Genomic DNA, 19,853 nt, shown 5'->3' on the forward strand with positions numbered 1-19,853 from the left:
CAGAATGAAGCTACAGTCTCATTTGCAAGACATTCAGATCAGCTTGATGATTCAGCTGCACACTAGGTCTGTGCAAGAAATGGGCAGCATTCAGTCAAACAAGAGAGTTGAGGCTCTGAACCAAACCATCACACTAGAATTAATACAATTAAAGATGAGAACATGTAGTAACTGACAAGAGTCTGTTTGACCAAAGAACATTACTTCTGTGTTTGCTGTAAGTCGACTGTGAAATAATACCATAAATTACAAACATAGTGATCTGTAACATTTGAGACTGGGACAAAGACTGATGTAAGCAACTTCTCCCAGACCAGCACTGACAGACAGAAGGTAATAAACGAGATGTGGCAGGCACACCATTCCTCTGGATGAAGGCCTACAGTGTACATACCATTCTTTGTTCATTAACCATGTAATAGACAAACCCAGGTTTCCCTGACTGTTGAAAATAAACCATTTCATTACTTATAGATCTTATTGTACTGAAGATTTATGATTCCTTTTTAAAAAGAAATTTCTTCAGATCTCATTCAAACAACAAGAAGTTCCTATATGTCAGTCTTTAATGCTCCCCTCTTCTAGGAAGGTCACTTTAAAAGATAACAGTTCAAACATCAAAGTTCAGTGCATGCCACTCTAACAACCAGATATCAAACTGATAAATTACCTTCTATGTTCAGAACCTATTTCACGTCCAGTACCACATTGTTCAAGTAACAGGCTGTAAGAAAGCAGCTGGTTCATATTTTGTCAGGGCACCACCTGAACTATAAATAAAATAGAAAGCAGGTAGGACAAAGAACAGCCATATAAGATCAGGTAAACAGAAATATGACACACCCGCAATTTCTAATCATTGGCATTCATATGCCTGTCCAAAATAAATATATTTCTTATCTATTGACACAAAGGTAAAATTCCATTATAGATCACACTTATTCTCTGATTTTATGTTTGGCATGGACAATATGAATATCAAATGCTCTCACCTGGATATATTTCAGACTACACAGCCTAATTTTAAGAGGGATGAATGAATTTGATACTGCCCTTTATAATGTCATGAATAATGACATTATGAATAATCTCATGGTATTATTCAATATGACTCTAGATTCTGGAAATCATTTCATAATCCTTAATCCCACAAACATAAAGGAAATATTTTGTAATGATTTTCCACTTCCTTAGGATTATTCTGAATAAATTCCAGTTTTATTCCCTTTCCCTGGTAATTTCAAAGCCATGGAGAAAAAGTTCCTTTTTTGAAAAGGAAAAAAGGTCCTTTTTTGAACTTGAAGAGTGTCTGAAAGGCGATTACCATACTATTGACCTTCAGATATTATTAGAGATATTATTATTTACAACAAACACATGAAGCTAACATACAGTAATAAAGACCTCTGTTTCGTATTTTCAGGGCATAAGTACAAATATTTATTTTTCTTATATTCAGTAAGAGAAATATTTACTTCAAATAATACAGTGAAGAAAGACAAGTGGAGGACAAAATATTCTGCAACACATTTTAAAAAATTTAGCTTTACTCAAGTATTTTTCTAACCAAATCTTCTTGTACTCCTCAACTAATTATTCATGCTTGCAAAATAAGGGCAAATATTTATTTTTGAAATCACAGTAATTCTGTGCCATTCTAAGATGCTGTACCCTCTTATAGCTTCTGCCATTTCTACAGGACTTGAAGCATGCTATGCTGCTTTATTTGCTACAAACTCAAACTAACCAAATACATCTGTATTAACATCCATGATACTGTCCTTGTAGTTTAAAACACAAATTTTGACCACAGACTCTAAAACTGTTAGGCATCTGGTAGTTAAGGAATAAATCTAACAACTTTTGAGTCTTGTACAATCAGGTCTGATCTAATCTTTTTATCTTTCTAATTCCACTAATTTTTTTCCATGACTTATTACTTCCACCTCCACACAATCTTTTTTTTCCCTTCTTTTTTTTTTTTTTCCCTTAACATTAGGAGTCTGTGGTGGTACCAGTTATTGGTTTCTCTGGGTCTGGATTGAAGGCACTTGAGACAGTAATTCGTGTTCAGACTCAAGTGTTTATTATTTCTTATCAGTAAAACAGTCTCACTACTGTGGTTTCGGCAGCTTTTCATTAGGAGGCACAAAATGGCCAAAAATCTCTTGTTACAAGGTCTTTTAAGACTAAACTATCCAATTAAGAATTGACACCTAGATTGTTTCCCCTTTTCTGCCCAATTACAAAATGCCACCCAAACCCAAGAAGAAGAAGAAGGAAGAAGCATGAAGAAGAAACCCTGGATGACACCCTGTACCCTCCATCTTGCTTCCATCCACAACATACTAAAAATCCCAAAACCAAGTGATACACCTACACTACTCTCTATAATCTACTTCACGCTTTTGTGGATTCTAATCTATCTTGAAGTCTAGGAAACTTTCTCCATGAATGAGGGTCAAAGTCAGTGCTCCCCTGGGGTCAGGGCACCCCAGAGCAGACAGAGAAATATTCCTGGTGCCCTGGGTTTCCACAGGTCAATTCATAACCATAGCAAACAGTAAGGAATCCAGTGATCCTCAGGCTTTGTATCCTCTGGTCAGAGGACTAGCTTGCTGGAAACAAGTTAGCTTTTTTTCCAGAGAGCAAAACAGTCAGCAGTCAGAAGGGGACTCACAGGAATCTGCTCCCTCCTAACCAGGGAGGGGAAGGTGCTGAGGATCTCCTCTCTCTGGTGACCTGCATCAGGGCATGAGGAAATGGAATGAAGCTGCACCAGGGGAAGTTCAGGTTGGACATTAGGGAGTTGGACTTGCTGATTGTTATGGGTTCCTTTCAGGCTTAGGTTATTATAAATATTACCTATTTTAAGGGTCACAGTTTAAGAAAATTTGCACAATTCAAAAGATCTTTAAACTGCTAATAATGATAAAAATTTATCAATTACTGCTTTACTTATTAAAGCTAAAGACATTTCCCTAGTTTAAATAACATTAAATACACAAAGGAACAACTCTGTTGTGTTTAAGCACTGTTTCTTTAACTTGCAATATAAATAATATATGTCCTAGAGCTACTGAAGCAGAGCAACTATGTATATCCAATACATGACTTATCCTAGTATGTTCCAAGTTTTCAGGTATTTGGAGATGTCAGGCTAGCCCAGTTTACATCAGGGCAGTTAGCAATTGTTGATGGAATGCCACGGGACAAAAATAATTCCCAAGCGTATCATTACAACCAGCCTGTTCTCTAGCACCATACACATTTACGCACACACACCAGAAGGACAAGAGCATGTGGTTTGGAAGGAAAGAAGCTACAGAATCCTATGTAGCAATCTACAGAATCTACTTTAATTTGCACCATGTATACATATATGCACATATACATAAAGATTAATTTATATACAAACCCAAAATATCAGAACTATAGCGGCAATTGCCCCTGAAGGACAAAATCATGCCAGCTTTCCCTCTTCCATCAACCACACTGTTGACACACAAGAACAGTGTGTCTTCCTGTTGTTCTTCCATCAATTTAGGAACATTTGCTAAACAGCAAACACTTTACCCCATCCATATTGATAACAGTACCCTTAAAAACAAGTAGTGCTAGGCACTGAAAGAGCACAAATCCCACCTGAAATCCCTCACCAGAGATCATTTTATCTTAACTATTCCCTAGAGTATGAAGTGAACAATTTTTCTGCTTCAACGTAATTTATGGTGTCATTCAGAGTTTCTTTTTAAACATAGAAATATTCAGAAAAATATTTGATGCCCCTTCATGTGAGGCTCTAGAAATTTGAATGCTACATTTCCCAGGCTCTGAGAAAAATGGTGAGAGGTAGCAAATCCTGAACCAGTCCACTCTCCTTGAAATAGCTGACAGAAAGGGATTTCATTCAAACAGGTTCTAAGCAAAAGTAAAAAATAAGGCAAATGAGATCACCATTCCCTCAAATAATCAGACACCTTGTCTTTCACCTTCAGAAAGGTGCACTTTGCATGGTGTGAGGAAAAGGCTGGCACAGCAGCTCCATAAACTACAAAGCAGAGCCTGGGGGTTTAGTGCCCAAGGGAATACAGCTTGGGGAAGGGATTGGCACAAGGCTGTTTCAGAGCCCAGTCCAGGCAGGAGAGAGGCAGAGGCTGCCTGGAGCGAGGGCTTGCCAGCTGCAGTGAGGAGGCAGCACCCCATGCTGGTTCAGCCCCCTGACCCTTTTCCAGGCTCTGTAGTCTCTCAGTTACTTGCCCAGAAGTCCTGTCCTCTCTGTTCCTCACAAACCAGCTCCCAGTGGGAGTGTGTGGGGTATGAGAGAAACAAATGTTAAGAAAATTGCCTCTAGAGATGTCTTCCACATATCATGATAAAAATCAGGTTGGGGGAAATAAAAAACCAAACACTACAAATATCCCAAGAGAAATGTGTGTCACCATCTTTTTTAATCTTTGCAGCAGCTTTTATTTTACCAGCTTAGTATTAACAGAAACACACCTCTTTCATCTCAGCAAATGATAAGGTCAAAACCAATTTCACTGGATATTTACACAAAGAGTGGATAACAATTTCTGGGAAAAAACAGTCACTGCACATACACACAGCTTTTAAAACGGATACAACAAAATTAAGCTGCAGCACTGTGTGAAGCAGGAAGAAAAAATGCCACTTCCTTTTTCAGATGAGTCAACATACAACCATTTAGTGTTTTGTTCTGGCTTAGGTTGTTTGGGGCTCTTTATTCTTTTTTTTTTACAGGAGACATCTTGAAGGCTGGGTGACATCTCCTTCATTATTAAGGATGGATGCACCTTTCCACTTGACTAGGTATGAAAAAAAGAAACACTTAAATCATAGCTGGGGATTGAAGAGGAGAGGTAAGGACCAAGCAAGCAAAGGATCTGAAGATGAGGATGTCTCAATCTCACAAGCCTTTTTAAGTCCCAAAGCTGACAACATGGAAAGTGCTGTATTTCGCTTAAGCCATGAAGCACCATCTCCTCCACTCACAGGTTAGCTACCAGAATACTTTTGGTATTCATAACATGGCTGTTCCTTTGGTGAAAAATTGCATCTGAGTATCAGCTATGCAGGAATGAACTATACATATCCAATCAAAACACTGATTTCTTCTATAAATCAAACCATTTTGGGAAGAAAACACAATTTTCTTTCTAGGTTCTACTTTTTTGTTATATTTAATCTGTTTGGAAACTCTTTCATAAGACATAAGACAGATAACAGCAAAAATAACTCTGCCTGTAAGTAGACAGCTTTTCACTTCCAAAGTACTCTAGAAAGTGACACTTTCTTTTTGGAGGATGCAGGAAGAGGAAGGCTTAGTAAGTTTCTGCTTGCTTGCTTGCTTGCTTGCTTGGCTGGCTGGCTGGCTGGTTGGGTTTTTTTAGGTACTTTGGGGGAACATAGGCAATGACAGAATGAACAGCATATGACCTCAAAATGGGAAAATGTCCTTGGTCAATTATTCTTTTAAAATATTCAAGTTGACAAAATTCTCAATATTGTGTGAATTTGTTTTACATTACTAGAATAGACAGCATTAGCTTTTTCCAGGCAGGTTAAGATATGGAGAAGGCTAGGGAAACAATATCATAAAATGTAGCACTTTTATAATTAGACAATACCAAGTATCTGATGATTGACCGTCAGATAGTAGGAAGATGTTGATAAAAATAAAAGGAAAGCTTTTAGTTTTCCCCTCATATATGCAAACTCTATTATTTGTGAAGTTCATTAAGAGTTTTATTAAAAGCTGAACAAAATGTTGGAGCAAGTGCTTCATTTATCTAATCAAAGATATTTAGTTTCAGGATTATTTAATGTATTTTCATGGCTGTACTTCTGCATTTTAAGTAAATAAGTGCTAAAATGTAGTTTAAAAGAAAAAACAAAACCGTTTATTGAAAAGTAAGTGTGGGCTTGATCTTTGCTGCCTTTGTTTCAGTTTGTTTTATGGACAACACCTGTTTTGCAGTGAGGCTGGAAAGCATTCATTGCTAGGGGCAAAACTCCAGTCAAATTTTTGCGGTGGAAAAGGACCTGGGGGTGCTGGTGACAGCAGCTGAACATGAGCCAGGCTGTGCCCAGGGGGCCAAGAAGGCCAATGGCATCCTGGCCTGGATCAGCAATGGTGTGGCCAGCAGGGCCAGGCAGGGACTGTCCCCCTGTGCTGGGCCCTGGTGAGGCCACACCTCAAATCCTGCTCTAGGCCCTGCAATTCAAGGAAAGATATCGAGGTGCTGGAACAAGTCCAGAGAAGGACAACAGAGCTGGGGCAGGGTCTGGAGCACAAGTCCTGTGAGGAGCAGCTGAGGGAGCTGGGGGTTTTTATCCTGGAGAAAAGGAGGCTCAGGGTGACCTTATCCCTCTCTGCAGCTGCCTGACAGGAGGCTGTGGCCAGGCGAGGGTCAGCTCCTTCTCCAGGCAACCAGCGACAGGAAGAGAGGAAATCGTTTCAATTTGTGCCATGGGGGGTCTATGTTGGACATAGTACTGTTTCACGAAGTATTTCACAAAACACATCACAAAACGTTGTTCCAAATTGCTTCACGGAAAGGGTGATTAGAGCTTCGAATGGGCTGTCAGGGAGGTGGTGGAGTCATCGTCCCTGGAACTGGTCGACATGGTGATATTCGGTCACCGGTTGGAACCAGAGGTCTTTTCTGAGCTGTAAATTGGTTCCATAAATTCTGTAAACACAGGGTCTCTCCCCGGGGGACGGACAGGGCACTGCAGACGCCACACCCGTCTGTTATGAAAGACCTTTCACATCCACACAAGCCCAGAACTGCAATCCCAGCCAACAATGCGCGAACGGCGGGCGGGCCGGCGGTGTCCCAGCGGGATCGGGGCCGGGTGTCCCGGGCCGGGTGTCCCGGCGCGGTCGGGCGGCAGCGACAGCTCCAAGCCCCGCGCTCCCGGAGCCGCGGCCGGAGCCGCTCCCCCGCCCGGGGCCCGCGCTGCTGCGCCTGCGCGGAGGGGCCGCGCGCGGGCCCGCCATGGCGGCGGCGGCGCTGCGGCCGCGAGTGGCGGCGCTGGGCCGGCGGCTCGGCCCGTCCGGGGCCCGCGGTGAGCGGGGAGCGGGGACAGGGACGGGGACGGGGAAGGGGAAGGGGGCGGCGCGGGCGGCCCCGAGGGCACGGGCGGCCCCGAGGGCGTCTTCGCAAACGGTGTGTGCGCTTGGGAGCATCAGAGCCTGGCCGCGGATGGCCTTAATTTGATCATGAAAGGTGCGGTCTGACAGGATGACTGGTCTGCTGAAGTGCTGTATTATTATTATTCAGCCGCTCTTGAAGATGCCCCAAGGATGGATAGGAAAGCCATGTGGAAAAGGAGAGTGAGTGCTAAGGTGCTAAGGGAGCTTTGTGTTCTTCCCTCAGATACCTTCTTAGCGAAAGGCTCTGCTAATCTGGACAAGCTGAAGAACCTATGCAACGAAGGGAAAGAAAGTCCTTCCGCGCTTTTTCAGCTCTATACCCAGGTACATTGTTACGGACATCAAACTGCCTTTCGAGAAAATGCGTGTAGGATGTGGGAGACGGTTTGGTGTAAAAAAGGAGGGTGGGGCAGAAAGGCGGCTCAGTTACTTGGGGATGTGTGGTGAGCGTCTCTGAAGCACTGAACCGCTTCTGACTTGGATAACTTGGAGTCCTTCGTGCTGTTACTTTAGGGACAGAAGGGGGTTTGGCTTGACAGTCACCATCACCAGTCCTTCAATACTTCCAACTTGCACCTTTTGTAAACTGAATGTTAAAAAATACCTTGGAATTATAGTATTTTATAAACTAACAGGTTTTCTGTTAGTTTAACACACATCCGCTTGATTATTTTGACAGTAGCATTTCTGCCTTGTATATGTTCTTGTTTTCATAGGCTGTCTTAGACATCACATATTTTGAGGAAAACCAGCTTGTGGATGAAGATTTTCCAGAAGAATCTGCTTTGCCAAAACTTAAAGAACTTATTTCTGTTCTTTCAGAACCAGAAGACCTAGTGAGGGAATGCAGCATAAAAGAAGTGAGTAGCCAGAAGGCAAATTATTTCATTGTTTAAAAACAAAAAATCTGAAATGGGACATAGTATTTGTATTTTTGATGGGCAGAATTTAAAGTATTTTGAAGCATTTTGAAGTCTTTTTGGTATTTAAATAGGGATTCCTGAAAATATTGTTTCAAATGCCTTGTTGTGTGCTCAGAATTTCTCTTGCTATCATTTCATGATTCCACAGACAGTTAACTCCTATTTGACCTACAGTGATAGGTTAGGCTGGCCTTGTCTCTCTGAGTGCTGCTGTCAAACACAGCCCCTGAAATAAGAGATTTACACAGCGTTTGCATGGGTGCCACTGCATATAAGTAGTTCAAGTGGTTTATTTTTGTGTTGGACCAGTTTGTTGGATTTTATTTCAGCCCCTCAACATTCTTGGTGCAGAGTTGTTAGAATGTCTTTACTGGAGAAAAGGAGCCCTGCTTTACATGTATTGCCACACAGCAAAAGAAAGGAGTGAATGGGTACAAGAAAACATTGCCACGTTTAAAAAGGTACAGGAAATGAAAATGTTCTGTGGGCTTTAAAGTTTGACTCTTCACTTTTAAAATGTGGCTGGGTTTTTTGTTCTGTTTTATTTTTTTTTTCTTCTTTAATTAGGATTTTGGGGCTTCATAGGAAGAAGTATTTCTGCGTATCATTAATTTAACGAGAACTTTTCTTTTCCTCATTTTTAACTGTACTCAGTGTCTTCATGATGGAGTTCAGTACTTGATGAAGATGCTTAGCTTTAGATGCCCTCTTCAGCTAGATGAAGATATCTCACTTCAGGATAAAGACACAGCTAGATTACTCAGTGAAGGTAAAAAAAACCCCAAAAAATAACTCTACGAAACCTTTTAACCCACTCCTCTTAATAACTGCTTCACTTCATGAAATGCTTTTTTGCATGTGTTTATTGTTTGACCTAATTTATGTTCAAGACTTGACACTTTTTAGAACAAGAAGATAATAAATGAGGCAAATAAGCAGGCAAGAGTGTCCCCCCCATTTCTTTTTAAACTCATGGATTTTAGGAGGTGTCAGTTCTCGTTTTCCTGGTGTTTTATGAGTGCACTGGAGAGAGATGAACTGAGGCAATGAGGGTTTGATGCACAGTAGTGTTTTATGCTGGCAGTGTTTATGCACAGTATTTTATTGTGAACCATCCAGTTCACCCTTGTCAGATGTTTAGGGCACAAATATGACTGCAGAGGGTGGCAGAGGTTCACATATTGATCTTCCCTTTTAGCTCTAGGAGAGTAGGGGTACAAACACAATTACAGAATTCATACAGGTGTAAAAACTGGATGCAGAATTGGTTAAATTTGGCAAATGTTCTTTGTCACCACTTTCTGTAGCTTTATGTAAGTTTCATTCCTGTTGAGCTTTTCTAGGAGGATCTGAGGCTGCATTAGTGTGATGCAGGTGGGGCGGTTCCAGCTCTACTCTGACTGTAGCAGGATATGCAGCACCTTCTTGTTTAATTTCATCTGAAAGTGGCATTGCTGCTATATAGCTCCATAATGTAAAGTCAAGTTGTGGATTTATTTAGCAGGATTTTTTTTTTTTGGTGAAAGACACACGTGTGCCTTTGAATTCAAATACTAATAAAGCTGCTCTGGTTAACCTGAGTTAAGACGACCTCAGACAGTATCTCTTAGGCTTAAACTGTGGGAGGCACAGAAATACTCCAGTGTAAATAGATACAGTCATGCCTGTGCCAAAGGGGCTGTAAAGAAATACTGAAATTCTATGAGATAATTAGGCAAACAAAACTATAGAAATAATATTTATATGGCAGTCTTAAAAGATTTTAACATTATGGAGGGCCAAACTGGACAGAGAAATGAGCACGGTCTTGATCCATGATTTTCTTCTGGGCATTATATATTTATATAATTATATACTTATGCTGTCTTTTTGGAGTTTTCTTCCCCATTTTTACTGAAAAAGAATTAACAAGCTGTGTACTTTCCTGTAGCAGAACAATAAAGTACTTGATCTAAATTATTTTTGCAGGTATATTTAGTGACACGCACTTACTGGCAATGATGTACAGTGGAGAAATGTGCTACTGGGGACTGAAACACTGTGGAGAAGGGGAGCAGGAAAGCCTTGAGTCAATAGATCCTGTGTCTAACAGTGACCCGGGCAGCAGATCACAGAGCATATCGCTGGATTTCCAAGAAACGGGGAGAAACATGTTAACAAAGTATGTGGCCGTATGTGAGGGACCCTTAAAAGGTCAAGGGTGGAACACAACAACTGCAAAACAAATGCTGCATTACTTTGTGAAATCTCACAACTAAGATCCACTGCGTCGTCTGTGCTAGAAGAAAACTCGTGACATAAGAGCAGTCTTCGTCACTGACTTATTTTCTTTTTTCTTTTTTTTTTTTTTTCCCAACCGAAATGTATACTTCCGTTGCATTAAAAACTCGCATTCCAAGGACTCCCGGACCGCGGTCCAAAGTGCAGTGCGGTGCTGGGGCGTGGGTGCGGCAGCCGCCGCGGGCAGCGCCGGGACGCGGTGCCGGCGGTGCCGGAGCGGGGCGCGGTGCCGGAGCGGGGCGCGGTGCCGGAGCGGGGCGCGGTGCCGGCGGTGCCGGAGCGGGGCGCGGTGCCGGAGCGGGGCGCGGTGCCGGAGCGGGGCGCGGTGCCGGCGGTGCCGGAGCGTGCGCGGCGCTGCGCGGGGGCGGTGCCATGGCGGCGGCGGCGGCGGCGGAGCCGCGCGGTGCCGGCCTGGAGGCCGCGGTGCGGGGCGGGCTGCGCCTCCTCCGGGAGCGCTGGATGCGGGGCACCGCGCCCGCCCCGCCGCCGGCGGCCCCGGACGGCGCGGGGGGAGAGAGCGCCCTGCAGAAGCTGCCGGTGAGGGGGGCCCGGTGCGGCGGGGAAGGGGGGGCAGAGTGCTGCATCCCACCCCGTCCTTCTGCACTGCTCAATTCGGGAGTTCTTAAACCGCTGCTCTCAATGGTTTTCAGATCGACTTGCAGCTGAACATCATGTCCTTCCTCTCGCCCCAAGATTTGTGCCGTTTGGGAAGCACGAGTTGTTACTGGAGGGCAGCTGTGCAAGACCCGTTGTTATGGAGGTATTTTGTCCTGCGGGATCTTCCCACTTGGACATCTATTGATTGGAAATCACTTCCAGATGAGGAGATTTTTAATAAAGCCTTTTCAGAGGTCAGCGACAATGAACTGTATGATTACATGGCAGTGTAAGTATCTCCATTTCTCTTACATTACTTCCAAGTGTGCCTACAGCAGTAATATTCAGCCCACAGGCATGTTTCATATTTACAGAAATAAAGCTCTGCTGTAAGCTGCTGTTTAAATGCTGATGTGTCTCAAATCCATTGTTTATTTTGGAAATACAATTTCCTGTTGCTCTCTGGTCTGGTCAGCTCTTTCTGTTTGGAACTCAACAAGAATGTAAAACATTGTAAAAAAGACAATGGTAATGCTATAAAAAATTACAGCTTTTTGTAAACTGTCTGTCTGCTGTGGCACAGAAATACTGCTTACTGTTGATCTTGATAAAGAAGTGTTCTTTGCTCTCAGTGCCACATCAGTTATTTTCATAAAAGTACCAAGAAGTCTTCAAACTACAGTGAGTGAAATGAATCTTCATTGTTTTTCATGTTATTTGGAAGACCTAATAATAAAAAAGTGCACAGAATGTCCGCAGAATAACAAGTTGTATTGTTTTAGGTCTGATTGTCAAAGGCTGTAAGACGAAGACTGATTTCAGATAGTATAGGTGAAAAGCATAGCAACACAATAAATAGAACTCTTAAAACAAGTTAGTTTGTGGTGATTTCTTTTCTAAACTTCATTTAGTTCCCTTGATTTGCAGTAGTGGTCTGTAGATTTGTTTGGGACTTCTGATTTATTTGCAGTTATATTTTCCAAAGGTGGTCCTTAACACGTTGCTTTGTGGTAAGTGCACTACATTCTGCAATCTCTGTGCCCTTCATCCTCTTTTAACAGGTGGGAGCAGTACCCACAGAATTTGACATGCAAAATATGGACTGATTTTGAAATTGGGTTTAAATCTGTTTAGGTGTGAATCACTAATTTGAAACCATTTGTCACTGATTTCCATTGTGTCTACACACACTTAGCTGTTTTGCTGATCTCAACTGAAACGTTTCAGTGTGGGTATAAAGGAGCCCACATTTGATGCTTCCTTTAAGGGGTTTGTTCAGCAGCAGCCTACCATGGCTCCAGAAGCAAACTGAAACTGCTGCTCTAGGATGTCTTGTTTTTTCTTCATCTCAATTACCAGTCTTTCCATGCCTTCTAGCATCCACACCAAATGAGCATCTAAGTTTGCAGACAACGCTTGTCTCCTTCCACAGCTTGCATGCTTTCTGACTACAGGGAAAATGTTTATTTTCAATAAAATATTGAAAATATGTGTTATTATAAACACAAAAGAATTTCATTAAGGTTTAAAATGCAATCAGCCGGCTCATTTTTAAAATTACATTTTTAATGTGACTCTTCTGCTTTGAGGTTATTTAACCTATGTTGTGTTTTCAGTGAGGTTCGAAAGTCGTGATTTTTATTTTTAAATAAACTGAAAGATTTGTAGATAGAAGTGTACTGAGGTCCAAAAAGTCAGTATTTGGACTTTGAAAGAACTGATGCTTTTGCCTGCTTTGTACTGCTGCTTGAAACCATCAGTTTGGAACTTTTTAATTTTTGACATATGCTTTGAGTTGTACCAGTTGCAAAGCATAAGAAATGTGGGACCTAAATTAATTTGGTTGAGTAATACCTCTTTTGTATTTTGTGTTTAATTTCTAGTTGCATCTATTTTAAACAGATATAAAAGGAGCTGTCCTGAGGGTAGAAGAAGTTTGAAATCGATCCGTCCCCGTTATGGGACTGTGACTTCCTTTTTGCAATCACTGGTCACTCAGGCAGAACCTCGCTTTGCTATGTTTGGGCCAGGTTTGGAAGAGCTGGACAACTCTTTAGTACAAAAGATGATGACATGCCCAGAAATTCTGCTGGTTGCTGGCCTACCTCAGAGACAAATTCACGGTAATGATGGTTTTGGCTTTTGGCCTTCTTGTTTTCTAAAAAGATATAACACAAAAAACTTTGAGGAAGAAATGAAGAAAAGGAACAATTTTTTTGTATCCTTAAAATTCAGTAGAATCATGGTAAAAACAAACCAGTTTCTGATGTGTTCAGATGGATAAATGCAGCAAACATTTGGGACAAACTAATAGCTTCAGTGAATTTATTATTAAATTTGGACATGGTCTGAAGAATCATTTTGCTCCTTGTACTTCTATTTTCATCCAAAATTCCATGTTACTGCTGCTGTTGTGATCAATAAATGCAGACAAGCCTTTCTATCAGTACTGCTTTCAGTAAATGGCTAAAAAAGACCTTTGTGACTTTACACAGGAACTCAAGGCTGATCCTTATACGATTCTGTATTCTGATATCAAATTATGTAAATTTTACTTAGAAGAGTTAGAGGAGCAGGTGGGGGATTTTCTATGTTTTAAACAGTAGCTTTGAAAGCCTAGTTTGACTTCAGTCCAAGCCAGAGACAAAAATGTGTTACTCTTTCACTAACAGTTATTTCATCACACCAGAAGTCAAATAATTAAATTGTATTTATAGGGCCAGTTTCAGCTAATAAATACAAGTCTGTTTCCTTTCTGTTGTAGATTTCTAGCTCCAATTCTAATAATCAGAAATATGGAAATGGTTTTAATACCTTTGACTAGATTCTCATGAAATTAAAAGTCTCATCAATTGGAGCATGTATAAAGTTTAATTGTAAAATAGTAAATCGTCTACCCCTAAGAGCAATATCTAAGTTTGAATATATTCATTTTGTAGCACCACTGGAATGTTTGAACTACCACTTAGTTGTATTCAGTAGCCAAATAGCTGTAATCTCATAGATTCATTTCTTCCCTGTAGGAATTGGATCAGGAGTCAGTTTTCAGTTTAACAACAATCAAAAATTCAATATTGTGACATTGTATTCCACCACGAGGTAAGATAAGACCTGTTCTCCAGTAAATGTAAAGTACAGTTTCTAATTTATGTTAGAGTTTTCATATTTTTGTCCTGTGACTTCTCATGTGCACTTTCTCATGCATGGATATCCCTTATAAATTGAAGTTTCAATGCATGCCTTTGCTTTTCCTTTCTTTTTTTAACCACTAAGTTTTCTCATTGAAGTAAAAAGCTTTTCCAAACAGTCTATGTACTAAAGGTGTTCAACATGCACATTACAGGTGTATCTATCCCTCTTAATACCTTGGTTGAGTCCCTTTGGAAACACTCTTATGCACTCATCCTGGAGTGTATTTTCATAAGCATCTTGCAGTTTGCCAACCATCTCTCAGAAAGAAAGGAGAGCAGGAGGGGGCAGGGAGAAATGAAACCGTTTTTCTGGCTCAGCCCATTTTCCTGTCCCTTTCCTGCACTGCGTAGACTTTGGAGATTCTCCTTTGGCGTTCCCAGCTAACCTGACCACTGAAATATCTTTCAGTGTGGAAAGGAGGAGGGCAAGGGAGGAGCAAGCTGTTGCTGTGAATAAGATGTTTTACCAAGAGAACAGCACAGCAGGGAACCAGCAAGCCATGCACTACAGTGTAATAGCTCAAGTGAGGAAGGTGTGCGAAGTAGTTGATGGATTCATTTATGTTGCTAATGCAGAAGCTCATAGAGGTAAGGAGTTTCTCTTTATATTTTGTGAATAACTGGTGTGTTAGGTTACAAAGAATATGCAATACATCAAAATCCATGTTCTGATCCTTTAAAAATCTGCTGTTTCTTCATGTTGAAGAGGTCTCCTATTCTAGACACTCTCATCAACATGTTAGGGATTGTGGCCCCTTGTTTTGTTTATGGCACATACTGATATGGTTGCTATCTAAATTACATGTGGGAAATCACATGGACTAAATACAAAAAAACCCCATGGGTATGTGTAGGAGAAACTTGAAAATACATTGTGTGTGCTGTGGAAACAACCTTCTCCAGGAAAACAGTAAAAATGCAATTAGTCTGAATCAGTTTAGTCCTGTGAGATGATAATCCAAATAACAATTCCAGTAGTTGTCTTTACGTTCATCAGCTTTGAATGGAGGAAAAGGGCTGTCTCCGAAAAGAGACAGGCTAAAAACTTTGAAGGGATACACTAAGAGAAAAGTGCATTCAGTAGGGAAAGGCTGCTGACTGTGCAGTGTGTGGGTACTTCTGAATGGCTTGTTGTAATTTTGATCTCTGTGAGGTACTCAGAAAACACTCTGATGTTAGGATTGAAATAGGCTGCCGTAGAATCTATGGAGATCTTTAACATCCAAATGTCATAAATATTTGTGTAACACAAGAGCAGATGAGTAAGTCTTGTGATAAGCAGAACAAGCTCATTTGGCCCTTCCAGCCCTCTGTCTAAGTGCCTCTGAAATAAAAAGCAAAAAAAACAAAAAAACAAAAAACAAAAAAAAAAAAAAAAAAAAAAAAAACAAAAAAAAAGGAAACAACACCTTGTTTTTTTGCATATACTTAAGACTCATATATTAAAAATTGTTTCTTAGCACATGATCGTCAGGAGGAGCTGGCTCGCATTTCGGCAATGATCGATCCAGCCCTCGGGCCTCCGAACAGACCTCTGCTGGTTTTGTCCTGTGTGTCTGACATCAGTGTGGAAAGAATTCCCTGTGTTTACGTGGCACATCAGTTGCAACTTAATCTGCTGCATCAGCCCTGGATGGTACTTGCTCTTAAACCTTTATTTTCTGTTCAACTGCAGTTTAAATTTAATTTAGGCTCTCAAGTTCCTTAACTATACCTACCTAAGCAAGAGTGCAGCTTTCAGCACTAGTACATAAGCTTTGCATTCAAGTGAAAGATTTTGTTTCTCTGGTGCTCCAAAATGAATTATTAGCTTGTCTGTAAACAAGAAGCTTAAGTGACTTGCCCAAAAGCACACAACAGACTTAAGATGGAGCTAGAATGTAAGGAAGGACAAATTATGATCTTGAAGGGAGTAAGGAAACTTCAGTTCATTTAAATCTAAATTTCCTGAGTCACAGCTTTGGACACAAGATAGATTTTTGGGACATTTTTAAAAGACTGTTTACTGTCACTCAGTTATGTGATGACTTAAGTTTTTGACAGATACGTTTTCTACCTAGGATGTGAGGTCTTGAACCTGGTTTTTTATGTTTGTAAAGGACAGTATCTATCAGCATGGTTCAGCCACACAAAATACATTTTTGTTGATGTTGTGTAGCTGAGGAATAACTTAACCAGAAAAAAATCCTGATTGAGGTAATTCCTTTGTTTTCATAAGGAAAATGTTTATAGGCTTTTTACAAAACATACCATTTATAATAGCCACTGGATGGGATATTACAAAATCTGAGTGTTAATGATGCATAGAAGTCTAAAGCTCTAAAATGGCAGTTTTACTTTAAGAGTAACAAGATTTTTCAAGTGGATTGCCAACTGTAAAGTAAATGTTATCTTCCAAAACAGCCGATGAAACAATTGAAAAAAAATTCACCTCTGATACTAAGAGTGAAAGCTTTCTTAACATGATGGGGATTTTTTCTTACTTTTATAAAACCTTTTTTTGTCTAAGGGACCTTTACACTAGTGATAAAAAATCAGATTTGATATGAGTGTTTCTGACTTTACAGATAGACACAGAGTGATATTAAAATTCTGTTAGATCCTGTTAGCTGTTACCTCTAATACAATAACTTTTAATTTTAATTTTATTTTCACAGATGCAGGACACTGTAGCTGCAACTTTAGATGGACTGCTAAATGGAATTGAGTGGCTCTTGGAAGAAGCAAATTGTAAAAGTGCCCAGTAGTAAGATTAGGCATTGTTGCCCTGTATAAACCTTTTGGTGTTTTCCCTTTCAGTTAAAGTAAGATTGTCCTTCCTGCCAGAGTACTGTCAGAAGGGAAAACTAATAAGGCAGACCCGTATATATTTCACTGCACATACTTAAATCCTTAACATTTTTCCAAAATTAGAAGTACAAGTAGGATTGCCTCGATTCTAGATGCAACGAAGAAGTGATTTGAAGGGACAATCTTGAGTGTTTTGTTGTTTTTCCTCTCCTTTCAACCAGAAGCCTTTAGAGTACAATCTTTTCCAATATATCCGATGGTCTAATATCTTCTATAAATAAATATGTAACACTACATTACTTTATCAGCACAACCCTGTCACACATTTAGTAAATATATTCAATGGAGATCTTTACAGTGATACTTCCTGACCGAAGAAAACATACTGCAGGTTGTACAGTAGGAGGTTGACAGAAAGACAGTAACTCTTGAATTTAGAAAAGTGAGTTCCCCTGAATTTTTCTAGAAAAAATGCCTAGACAAAAAATAGTGTGGGGAATTTTCAACCCAGACCAAATTTCTTAGAAACAAACAAACACTGTTGCATATGAATTGTTGTTTCTTTGTTGTGATCTTACTTAAACCAACCACAATAGACTTCAGCATCTTTTTCTTTCTGTTGCACTGAAAACATTACCTTGAACTGGATATTCCTCTGATTCCATGAACAAATGTTAAACAGGATCATTTGGGACTTTTTTGCATACACAGACTATCATGTTTCCCAAATAGTTGTGGCCATTTGCAGATATGAATTATACCTTGAAATTTTGTATGCATTTGCAAATAGTTTTATGAAAAGCAAAGCAACATTTTAAAGCTGGAAATTGTGTTTTCCATATAGATGTCTTTCAGGATAGTCATCATCTTCCACCTTTTCATGTTTTTACTATTGGGTGAATGTTCAGAAACTTCACTTGGATTTCTTGCTAGGGCATTTATTTGCTTTATTCTGGGCTTTTTGTTTTATTTTCTCCTATCATCATGGAAATTCAGGTGTCTCGTAGCTTTTTCTTGGAACCCTAGATAAATGATTGCATATCACACATACAGCTGTAACTGCCCTCAGTCTGGGATACTTGAGTGATGATCAACACAGCCATGTCAGAAACATTTCATTTGAGAAGATGTTTGGGATTTTTTAATGAAAGTAGAAAGTATCTCCATCTCCTTTTTTTTCATCTTTATACACAATTAATCCATTTTCCCAGTTTTTTTGATGTCTCCTAATCAGGGACAAGTGTGAGGTTAAGGAGAAAATCCAAAGGAACATTACAATGAAAATTCTGTGGTTTATACTTTTTTTTTTTTTAATAGTGTATGTGTTTTGCCCTTTAAAACAGAGCAGACCCAACAGATTTAAGTGTTTGGAGTAAAATTCCATGCTTTGTGACTGGGTGTATTTTCCTCCTAATCACATTAATTTCATAGTGGTCTGTTTGTATGGGATTGAATGCAGCAACCTGATGCTGTGTTTGCAACTACAAATATGCAGGGTTTATCGAAGATCCTCTTTCTACTTTCTTCATCAGGAATAAATACTTTTTTAAAGAATGATTTAGAGTCTTCCTATGTGTGTTAAGCCCCTTACAGGTGTGTCATCTATAGTTATTAATGAACAAGGTTATTGTATGTTACCAGTTCAATTAGGATAACTGTCATTTCAAAGGGTTAGGATAATGTAGAGTATGTAGTTTTTCTGAAAGAACATCTGTTAGATTAACTTAAAGCTAGAATACCTATCAGAATTACAGGTTTTAAGGGTGCAGTCTAGAAAACACACAGTGGGCACGGGAAGTCCGTGCAGTCACAGAGCTCCATGATTAAATGCTGTGGTGGATCAGCACAGGCAAGGAAGATAAGCATGGACACTGTCCAGAGGAGCAGCTGAGGTGCACAGAGATATGCTGTGGAAGAGGCAACCAGCTTGTTGAGCATACACAGCAAACAGTTGAAGCGATGCACTGCCTTTTACATTTGACAATTCCTCCTATTTCAGTTCCTGAGTCTGCAGAATTTAGAAGCATAGAAATCATTTAAGCTTGGGACTGTCATTTTTAGAAAGTCAAAAATAGTTGGATATGGAATATTAGAACATGACTTAAGTGTATCTTAAAACTTTGTAATGTAAAAAGAAAATACTTCAAAAAAAATCTGATTGGTTTTGTATTTATCAGAGTAGATGCAACTGTGATGGGTTTGTGAAAAATCAAACCAGGATCTGGATCCCAGGAATCTTGCTTTCCCTAGGGATGAAGGATTTGTACCCACTGAGGCAGGATGTTTATCTAAGCAGTGGTCACAAAATAAGAGATTAAAATGACAATATATATGATTTATAAGAAAACTCAGTTATTGAGACTTCACCTGAGCTGCATTCAAAAAAAGAAAGTGGCCATGGGGATGCTAATTTTCAAATCTTTGAAAATTTAAATAACAAAAATGCCTGCTGCCAGCCCCAGAGCAGTGCCTGGTGGCACCTGTCAGGCTCTCAGACAGAGGCAGCACGCTGTCACTGGTGAGATGTCTTGCACATTATGATGATGATGGACCAGCCCTGGATCTAAGCACGAGTGTCAGGACCCTTCCAGCTGCAGCTTCAGAAGGAGCTGTGGCTCTCTGTGTGTCCTGCAGGATGGCATTGCTGATCTGCATCAGCACTGATGCTGTTCAGGCACATCCCTACACCCTTTGCCAAAATTGCTCCAAGTAATCAATTGCACTCGCTGCTCAGAAATGGAGGAAGCGGGTGCAGTTATAGAAAAACCTTTGGGAAAATCGAAATGCTTTTCAAAGACTCGTAGACGGGGAATATGCTGCCTTTTAAGCTGGTGGGTATTGTCAATATCACTTTGTATGGCAGCATGACTATCACAGCTGAAAAGAGCA

The 19,853-nt window shown here is 40.3% G+C and overlaps 2 protein-coding genes across 4 annotated transcripts; both read left to right on the plus strand.

Moving 5' to 3' along the window:
• The first annotated feature begins 7,025 nt into the window (after nucleotides 1–7,025).
• Nucleotides 7,026–10,507, plus strand: RIMOC1 (RAB7A interacting MON1-CCZ1 complex subunit 1). Of its 2 annotated transcripts, none has more exons than XM_063181526.1 (6): nucleotides 7,026–7,095; nucleotides 7,407–7,507; nucleotides 7,900–8,043; nucleotides 8,436–8,567; nucleotides 8,761–8,875; nucleotides 10,075–10,507. In XM_063181526.1, the coding sequence occupies exons 1-6, from the start codon at nucleotides 7,026–7,028 to the stop codon at nucleotides 10,362–10,364; spliced, it is 852 nt and encodes a 283-aa protein (XP_063037596.1). In that variant the 3' UTR covers nucleotides 10,365–10,507. The 2 variants fall into 2 exon arrangements, with proteins under 2 accessions (XP_063037596.1, XP_063037597.1); XM_063181527.1 differs by lacking the exon at nucleotides 7,026–7,095 and adding an exon at nucleotides 7,235–7,256.
• On the plus strand, nucleotides 10,125–18,521 carry FBXO4 (F-box protein 4). Of its 2 annotated transcripts, none has more exons than XM_063181525.1 (7): nucleotides 10,125–10,267; nucleotides 11,037–11,272; nucleotides 12,886–13,106; nucleotides 14,007–14,082; nucleotides 14,584–14,762; nucleotides 15,635–15,810; nucleotides 16,832–18,521. In XM_063181525.1, the coding sequence occupies exons 2-7, from the start codon at nucleotides 11,058–11,060 to the stop codon at nucleotides 16,919–16,921; spliced, it is 957 nt and encodes a 318-aa protein (XP_063037595.1). In that variant the 5' UTR covers nucleotides 10,125–10,267; nucleotides 11,037–11,057; the 3' UTR covers nucleotides 16,922–18,521. The 2 variants fall into 2 exon arrangements, with proteins under 2 accessions (XP_063037595.1, XP_063037594.1); XM_063181524.1 differs by lacking the exon at nucleotides 10,125–10,267 and adding an exon at nucleotides 10,759–10,923.
• Nucleotides 18,522–19,853: the final 1,332 nt, after the last annotated feature.

The sequence above is a fragment of the Melospiza melodia genome, chromosome Z (assembly GCF_035770615.1).
Source record: "Melospiza melodia melodia isolate bMelMel2 chromosome Z, bMelMel2.pri, whole genome shotgun sequence".
NCBI classification, from domain to species: domain Eukaryota; kingdom Metazoa; phylum Chordata; class Aves; order Passeriformes; family Passerellidae; genus Melospiza; species Melospiza melodia.